The sequence below is a fragment of the Equus quagga genome, chromosome 14 (genome assembly GCF_021613505.1).
Source record: "Equus quagga isolate Etosha38 chromosome 14, UCLA_HA_Equagga_1.0, whole genome shotgun sequence".
NCBI classification, from domain to species: domain Eukaryota; kingdom Metazoa; phylum Chordata; class Mammalia; order Perissodactyla; family Equidae; genus Equus; species Equus quagga.
The window spans coordinates 73,095,767-73,105,472 of NC_060280.1; the positions used below are offsets into that span (position 1 = coordinate 73,095,767).

The 9,706-nt window shown below is 39.2% G+C and overlaps 1 protein-coding gene across 1 annotated transcript; it reads left to right on the forward strand.

Annotated features, from left to right (window-relative positions):
• The first annotated feature begins 3,981 nt into the window (after positions 1-3,981).
• Positions 3,982-4,914, forward strand: LOC124225321 (olfactory receptor 8A1). The gene has a single exon (XM_046637934.1). The coding sequence runs from the start codon at positions 3,985-3,987 to the stop codon at positions 4,912-4,914; it is 930 nt and encodes a 309-aa protein (XP_046493890.1). The 5' UTR covers positions 3,982-3,984.
• Positions 4,915-9,706: the final 4,792 nt, after the last annotated feature.

Below are 9,706 nucleotides of genomic sequence, written 5' to 3' on the forward strand. Positions count from 1 at the left end.
TACTCAGCCATAAAAAATGATGAAATCTGGCCATTTGTTACAAGATGGATGATAGACCTTGAGGGATTATGCTAAGTGAAATGTCAGAGGGAGAAAGTCAAATACCATATGATCTCACTCATAAATAGAAGATAAAAACAACAACAAACACATAGATACAAAGATTAGATTGGTGGTTACCAGAGGGGAAGAGGAGAGAGGAGGGAGGAAAGGGTGGTTAGGCACATGTGTATGGTGATGGGTGGTAATTAGTCTTTGGGTGGTGAACATGATGTAATCTACACAGGAATTGAAATATAATGATGTACACCCAAAGTTTACATAATGTTATAAACCAGTGTTACCACAACAAAAACATTTTTTAAAAGGAAGCCATTCAGCCCATAGTCAATAGGATGCAAAGTCTTTGAAAAGTTTAATAAACAGAGAAAGCTCATAATAAAATGTTTAAGTGAAAAAGTGAAGGCTATAAAGTATATGCATGACTATGATTCAAAATCTATTTTTTAAAAAAATCAGAAAGAAATTCACCAAACTTTTACAATAAAGTTCTTGGAGTTAAATTTCAAAAAGAAAAGAAAAAATAAAAATACAGAAACCATTAAAGAGTGAAATATACCGTAGTTTTCCTCATGAAACAGGCCTCTGTAATTACATCAAAAGAACTATATTTGAAGATAACATTTCAAAAGTAAAACAAAAACTGATACTATTTCACAAAAAGGAAAATAAAAATGCCACCAGTTAAACTGATGCAACTTTGATTGAAAAACATATTCTCATTTCAGTGTTGTTAAAATGTGCAAAAAAAATAAAATAAACATTTTAAGTCTAGTTGCTTTTGCCTAATGGTCAATAACTAATGACGAGCATACGAGCATAATGGTAGTAACTGATGATGATGCTGATGGTAACGACTGAGGTTGTTGTGGTTGTGGTGGTGATGACAATGCTAATATGGTGGGGTTGTTGGTCATAAAATATTTGAGTGCTGGCATCAGGCTCTGAGTTTCTCAAGTTGCAAGGTGACTCTCCCAATAAAAGGAAAATTAACACATCTGGGAGTCAAAAACATGATTCACAGCACACGTGTAAACCATGACCCTAATTGCTCCTTTAGTAAGCACTCCAGTCTCTGAAGTGACTGCATCCCAGGAGAGGTTCGGCCCATGTATATATAAACAGATCCCCCCCAGTCTCCCAATCTCAGTGACCCATTTTTCATGACTCTGTAGGCTCCTTTGAGCAAACTTAGGACTAGATATAAATTTGTATGATTCTCACATTTCCTGATATTTATTTCCTGACTGTTGAAACCAAGGTATTCCCTACAATTTCCAGAAGACCGTGTTCCATTTTTCCCTCAGCACAGGTATTTAATTACAGATTTAAACAATTGCATGAGAAAAATATTTCTTCCAACCATATGTTTACCTTCATCTCTAAGAGTTTTTTCTTTGTGTGCTCTCTTCTCATCAGGACCAGTCCTGAGCCTCTGATGGTCTGGTAAAACTACAGGTAACAATTGTAGTAACTGATGTCAAATATGTGGGTCATGTTTGCCTATTTTATATTATTAGATGATTATGGGAGTAAAAGTTCAATCAATGCTGATAAAATTTTCCCATCTGCACTGTGCTAAGTGAGTGGTGTCACTCTGCACTACTTTGGGAAGCATTTTGATTTCTGGTAATAGCAACTCAAGCTAGATTTCCTATGTTTCTTATTGTTTTAAGAGGCATAACTTGGGAACAAAGGGATATGTAAGATTTTTTTAACCTATTGTTGTTTTCCAGAAGAAATTTGTCCCCCCTGTAACAAATGGAAATAATATTCAAAAAATCTTAGCCACCTCTGCCAGTAGTTATTACAAAGTTGACTATCTCACCACCAATAATTTAACATATAAGATTTAAAATGCAATGCAGACTTTCTTGTCTTCATACCACATCCTAAGGATTTAAAGTCTCTTACACCTAAGAAAAAGAAATATAATTGGTCTTGGAGATATTATTACAGGAATCACTGAGACAATGTATTTTAAAGTACTACATTAAAAAAGCAGGTTACAAAATGTTTTTTAAAAAGTACATATATACATATACGAATGTAAATACATGCATGCATAGAAAAAAATCTAGGATAGTCATTACCACTTTTAGCCTACAAGTAGCAGGAAAATGGTAATTTTTTAATTGAATTTCTAATTTTCTACAATGCATATATATTACCTTCATAATTTTTAAATGCCTGAAATAGCAATAAAATCCATCTTCTATCTCAAAAAAAATCAATAAGTTAAGTTTACTAAATAATAATAAAGTGCTACACAAAGATAAGCTACAACAAAACAATATAGTTTAGTGGAAAGAAAATAGACTGGTGGTCAGAAGTCCTGGGTTTTAGGCCCAGTTCTGCCTCTTGCTAGCTGTATGACTTTGGGTAACTTATTTAACTTTTAGAGCTTCCATTTTCTAAAGAATGGAAAAGATAATATAGCATTCCTCTTTTTTTCACATGCTTTGCACAAACTAAAACATAAAGTCTAAAACAGATTCAACCACAACATAGCTTAGAACTGTAGGTGTAAAGATTTATAAGGATACACACTTGGGCCAAGAGAAGAAGTTCATGGTCAAGAGAGAGCAGTTTGAGTTCCAAGTGCCCAATAATTAGCAGACCCCAGAGAAGTCACTTGGTGTCTGACAATTCAGTTTTCTTAATATGACAATGGGAATAAAAATCTATTATAAATAACTTCTCAGACCCAAAAATTTTAGTTTATATGGTTGACCTTTGAAGAGCATTATACAAAATATAGTAATTATATAAGGAAGCAATTAAAATAGCAAGATTTAAGGCTTTTAGCTTAAGAAATATATATTATAGATGGTAATGTCTATAGGTATCATATCCAGCAATATTGATCCATGCTTCTTAGGGAAATATCTATAATTTTAGTTCTTTGCCACTAGGGCAATAATGGAGCCATGGTTTGATATTATCATCTGAAGATAATAACAACAATTATAATACTAAAAATAGCTACCAAGTACTTACTCTAGACTACACTATGTGGTAGGGCCCAGGCTGCACCACAGATCAATTACATCAGAGCCTCAGCAGGAAGAACCAGGCATCAATACTTTTAAATTCTCCAGGTGACTATAATATACAGCCAATGTTGAGAAGCACTGTCTTAGGGTCTCAAGTCCAGTGAAAAACTAAGAACAACTTCTGGACACCTGATGACAACTCACATTTTTATAGGATCTGAGTGCTTCAAAAAATTTTTCTAAATATGCACTAGCCCATGTTATTTTTACAATCACCTTTGTAATTGATATCACTAATTTCTTCGTCTTTCAGATACAGAAATTGACTCGTACTCAGCAATACTGTCGTAACTACCATATCGCCCTCACACTGCACCGATTTGAGATAGGTATTCACATGTTCACATTCAGTGAATATTCAGGAATTGCATAGATGACAGGGAAATTTCATTTCTGAAGCAAAATTACATCTCCAACTACAAAATATGAAATATACTACTTGTTCCTTATAGGGCAGAGGTTCTCAAACTTTGCCTGCATCAGCATCACCTGGAGAGAGTGTTAAATGCAAATGCTGGGCCCCATCCCCAGAGTTCCTGATTTGGTAGGTCTGGGGTGAGGCCTGAGAGATGCTGATGCTCCAAGGACTACACATTAAGAACCACTGCTCTAGGATATTTGAGAAACCTGAGAGCAGTTAAAATTCCAGATCTTTCCCCCTTTTTCCTCTCATCTCCATATCTTTGAAACACCCAGGGTCTGGTCTTCCTCCCAGCAAACAGCAGGATGAGGGGAAAGTGCATCAGGAAAGAGCCAAGGATCTCTCAGCTGGCCCCAAATGCTCAAAATTACCTTCACCACAAAGTCCATGATGCAGCCTTTCATGGGATTCTTCTCTCGCATCCCGTAGGGTCCCAACCAGAGGACAATGGCTGCAGAAAATCACTCTACAGTGACAGAGTTCATTCTTGGGGGATTAACAAATCGGCCAGAGCTCCAGCTCCCCTTCTTCCTCCTCTTCCTTGGGATCTACTCAGTGACCATGCTAGGGAACCTGGGCATGTTCACACTGATTTGTCTGAATGCTCAGCTTCACACCCCCATGTACTACTTCCTCAGCAATCTGTCACTCGTGGATCTCTGCTACTCCTCTGTCATTACCCCTAAAATGCTGGTGAACTTTGTGTCAGAGAAGAACATCATCTCCTATGCCGGGTGCATGTCACAGCTCTACTTCTTCCTTGTGTTTGTCATTGCCGAGTGTTACATGCTGACGGTGATGGCCTATGACCGCTATGTCGCCATCTGCAGCCCTTTGCTTTACAACATCATCGTGTCTCACCAAGTCTGCACCCTGCTGGTGGCTGTGGTCTATGCTATGGGGCTCATTGGCTCAACAATAGAGACTGGCCTCATGTTAAAACTATCCTATTGTGAGCTCTTCATCAGTCATTACTTCTGTGACATCCTCCCCCTCATGAAGCTCTCCTGCTCTAGCACCTATGACATTGAGATGGTAGTCTTCTTTTTGGCTGGATTCAACATCATAATCACCAGCTTAACAGTCCTTATTTCCTATGTCTTCATCCTCTCCAGCATCCTCCGCATCAGCACCACAGAGGGAAGGTCCAAAGCCTTCAGCACCTGCAGCTCTCACCTTACAGCAGTGGGGATGTTCTATGGATCTACTGCATTCATGTACTTAAAACCCTCCACGGCCAGTTCCCTGGCCCAAGAGAACGTGGCCTCCGTGTTCTACACCACAATTATCCCCATGCTGAACCCTTTAATCTACAGCTTGAGGAATAAGGAAGTAAAGGCTGCTGTGCAGAAAACACTGAGGAGAAAAATGTTTTGATGAAAATATTATCATTCTTTCTCAGTTTTAAAAGTAAGTTGTTACAAAGACCAGAGGGATGCCCTCTGAATACTTGCCTAAGCATGATGGCAAACAATCACTTCTCTACATGGTTGAGTGAATGCCTCCTGCCCTTCTTCCCTCTTCCTTCTTTCTCTCTCTATTCTCATTTCTCTTTGAAACCAAATGATTTCAAGTTCATGTTTTCTTTCATTTGGGATCCATTTTCTCCCTAGTGAGTTCTTTGGCAAATATTTACTATCTTAATCATAATTTTAATAGAAATTTTAAACTTTCAGCATTCATGTAAAATTCATTCATTGTTTTATTATGTTCTATATAGAAAATATATTCTTACTTTTTTTCCCTTGGGAGTATGCAAAGCAAAGAGAGGTGAATTTAAAAGTCACCAAGAAGTGATACACAGCCCCTCTCATCCAGACTTATTCCTCTCCTGTTTCACTCTTCTCTACTTATTCCTGCCTAGCAACCTATACTCAATGCCTTTATGTAATTTCCTTAGTAACAATAATAATAATAATAGCCACTAACATGTTTTTGACTGCTTACTCTGAGCCATGCAACTCTCCATATGCAGTATTTCAATTACACCTCACAACAAGGGGATACTGTTTTTAGCCCAATTTTACAGATATGGAAACTTGGTTTAGTAACTTGCTCAAGGTCACATAGCTGGTAAACAAAGACACTTTGGATTCGAACTCAAATCTAAATGACTCCAGACCCCATACTCTTGGTTCTCATACATTATCCCCTTGGTTTTAGGCTGACAGTCCCTTTGAACAGCCTATTAAGCCTGCCCTAGTTAGGCTCTTCCAATTTCAAATACCTCCTGAAAATCATTTCTCAGATACACACCTATTACCATCTGCTCTAGTCTCTTCCCCTTTACAGACAACTTCTCTAAGACGACTAGGGAAAGATTACACTAGAGTGACCAACTTTACCGAGTTTGCCTGGCACTTTCTCAGTTTTAGCACTGAAAGCCCCACATCCTGGGAATCTCCTCAGTCCCAGAGAAACCAGGATGATTGGTCCCCCTAGATTACATATTGCTGCAAAATCCCATGTCGTGTTTAAATAACTATAGATCTACTGCCAACCTCACTCGGTAAATCCAGTGGCCACGGGACAAGTTTCTCTCTGCTCCCCTTGCTTATAACAATATCAAGGACACATGTTTCAGACTCAGCAGCCTGATATTGGGGAAAGGATTTATGGACATCCTCTTGTCAATTATAGCTATTTTTGGTATACTATTGTATCGAGCAGTGGTTTACTATGGGAAACAGAAATAACCCTAATTTTCTCAAGCATAGGGGGATTTAATACAGGGAATTACGTGTGTATAGTTTTTCGAATGACTGGAGGAGTGAGGGAGCTGCCAAAGTGACCCCACAAAAGATAAGACCTGGAGGTCAAGAAGCTCCTGCTGCCACCAAGAAAACTGCCTCTCACACTGATGAAACTGGCAAGTAACAACCCTAGCATGAGCATCACCTGGAAACTTGTTAAAAATACAAATTTTGGGGCCCCGCTCCAGACCTAGATGAGGCCCAGTAATCTGTGTTTTAATGAGCCCTCAGGTGATTTGTATACACTGAACCGTGAGAACCAGCTCACTCCCACTTTTCAAATCTCATATAAATGAGTTTAATTAGTGGGAATTAATTCACATCCCAGAGCTCTAGCTACAAGGGAATCTGGGATATGTAATTTTTAGTTTTCACCCTGACTAGAAGGAGGGTGGAACAGATACTGAAAGAACCATTCCCAAGTGCCTACTCTACCCACTTTTTCCAGACCTTCCTCCAGCAAGAGATGACATCACTACCATTATAGATCCCCTCTAGTTAGAAAAAGATGTAGGAAAATATATTTGTTATCTCAAGGTGAGAAACCATAAAGCCAAATAAACTGGTGAATTTGATTATATCAAAAATTAGGATTTTTGTTCATTAAAAGAAACCAGGGATAGAGTTAATAGAAATAGAACGGAAGATAGCTAACTAGCATATATTAGAAACTCCTGCAAATCAACAAAAGACATCAACGTCAACAGAAAAAAACAAGCAAGGTATGCAGAACAAACATTGTACAGGAGAGAAAACCTGACGTTCCTGACAAGCTTCGGAAGTGATGCTCAAACCAATTACTAATCAGAGAAGTGCAAATTAAACGAGGTATCTCCTTAGGACCACCACTGGGTAAGTAAATAGATAAATTGCGGTGGAGACTTTGCAGCAGTTAGAAGCAAAGGATTAGCTATAAGCAATATAGCCTAGAGCTCTAGGGTTGAGTGAGAAAAGTAAGAAGGATAATGAGATATAAAATACAATATCACTTATATATATTAAAATTACATGAAACAAATCAGAAAAAAGCACATTTAGAAAGAAAAAAAGGAACATAAAATACGCATTAAGCAGGTTAAAATGGTTACCCAGAGAGATAAGACGCACAGAAGTAGGGTGTGGGGAAAAGGGAAACAAATAAAAATTCCTTTCCTAGACCCACCCCCAGGTGCATACCAGTCAACACATCCAGGCAGCCCTGGATCAGAGCTAACCACAGAAGTATGGAATAGGGAGACAGGCTGGCCCACCCTTAATATTTGTGAGGCTTGGGGAAGGATTCTCTAAATATTTACAGGTTAAAAATCAAGCTAGGAGCTGACGCCATGACCGAGTGGTTAAGTTCACACGCTCCACTTTGGCAAACTAGGTTTGTCGGTTCGGATCCTGGGCGCAGGATACATATGGCTCATCAGACCATGATGTGGTGGCATCCCACATAGAAGAACTAGAATGAGCTACAAGCAAGATGTACAACTGTGTACTGGCGCTTTGGGAGAAAAAAAGAGAACCATTGGCAACAGATGTTAGCTCAGAGCCAATCCTCCTCAAAAAGAAAAACCAATCAAGCTAACAAAATGTTAAATATTTCTTCCTACCTTAACAAATATACCTTTACAACAAACTAGAAGTCCAGGTTCAAACTTATAAATCTCAGAATTCCAGGAGTTCCACACCAGAACACGATACTAAAGGAAGGCTCTCCCTGGTCCCCAGACCCCTGCCCACAGCCACAGCTTGCCCCCCACACTACCCCCTCCCAGTTCTGTCCCACTCCACAGTATGCACATATTTCACGTCCAGGCTCCGTCCATACCCCCGCACTCAGGCACCCCCTGGCCAGCCCTTTGGTCTAGGGGTGAACAATAAGCTGTGTGGTCTGCCTTTGGGGGATGGGCCTTGGGAAGGGCCTTATAACCAGGTACAGGGTATTTGGGCAGAGAATTCTGGTATCCGCACACTGAAATGAAAGCCCAGAGGAGGTATATAGGCTTGGGCTGGACATATCCCCTTGGATCCGTTCACCCCCTGGGGACAGGCACAGCCAGAGAAGGACTGAGGACAGGGCACCCCTTACCAAGTCTCAGAAGACTACCATGGGGAGAAGTGACCTTTGTCCACGTGCCCTCCCATAGCTGCTTCTCCTCTGCCAGAGGGCAAGTCCCACTGTTGACATAAGATATGCTTGTCCCTCATATTACAGTTTACAAAGCATCTTTTTTTTAAAGAGTAAATTCAGATATATATGCATAAGACCATTCATTATGGGAAAGTCATATTAAATTGAAGGCAAATTTTATATTGGCTTTCTCAAGTTTTTTTCCTCTAATTGTAGGTGTGGTATAGGGCTTTCTTAAAAAGAGAGGAAAGCTATGTGAGTATTTCATAAGCTTCCTACATATTTTTCATACCATTAGACATACAAGGAATGTAGATATGGACCATTCTCTCAGATGTGTCCTCTAAGAAGTACACCCAAACTAAACCTCAAAGCGTTGCTTCCTTTCTTGCCTATAGTTAACTATAGTGTATTGTATACTTAAAAATTTGCTAAGAGCGTAGATCTTACATTAAGTGTTTTTATCACAAAAAATAAAAATAAAGAGGTCAGGAGGAAACTTTTGGAGGTGATGGCTATAGCACTGATAGTGGTGATAATTTCATACATTTTGTATGCTTATCTACAAACTCATCACGTTGTATATATTAAATATGCACAGTTTTTAGTATGTCAATCATACCTCAATAAAGTGGTTCTTTTTTTTTTAGGAAAAAAACGCATCTTAACACTCAGTATCAATCAATGCTCACAAATGTGAGATCATCTACATACTGTCTGAAAATAAGAAAAATGGAGCTAAGTGACTTGTCCAAAGTGTAGAATAAACAAAAACCACCCAACAAGAACAAGCAAAGCCTTTTTATTTAGAGCTTTGTTTAGCATGGGGGTCAGCCACTGTCACTTATGTTTGGTTGAGACTCATAACCAGGCAGAGGAGTGGAAAGAAAGGGGAAGACTCCAGGTGTGCTTTGATTGGAGGCTGTTGCCATGGAGAAGCTGGAGGCAGGCTAAGCAGAAATGAGGCATCCTTTGTGATTGGTTTGAGAAGCATATTCGGCTCTCTCTGATTGGTCCCAGGTTGGAAGTGAGGGCAAAAACTAGGGAAGCTGGCAGTCAACGAGTCCTGCCCATTCTGGGCAGTTTTATTGGAGGGGCTGTGGTTTTGCTTCCTGGGCTGGTTTTGCAGAGGTTGTGGGTAAGAATTCTATTTTTATACATAGCCTGGCCATTATTGGTTTGTATTTTCAGTTTCTCAAAAGTCACAGAGTGAAAAAATGATACCACCACCTGGATCTTTTGATTGCAGCTTTCTAAGTTCTTGCCCTTTCCACCTCTGTACCCAGCCATGCATTCT

Bases quoted from the DNA above. Each gene is read 5' to 3' on its own strand.
- LOC124225321 (XM_046637934.1), top strand. From the start codon at position 3,985: ATGGCTGCAGAAAATCACTCTACAGTGACAGAGTTCATTCTTGGGGGA.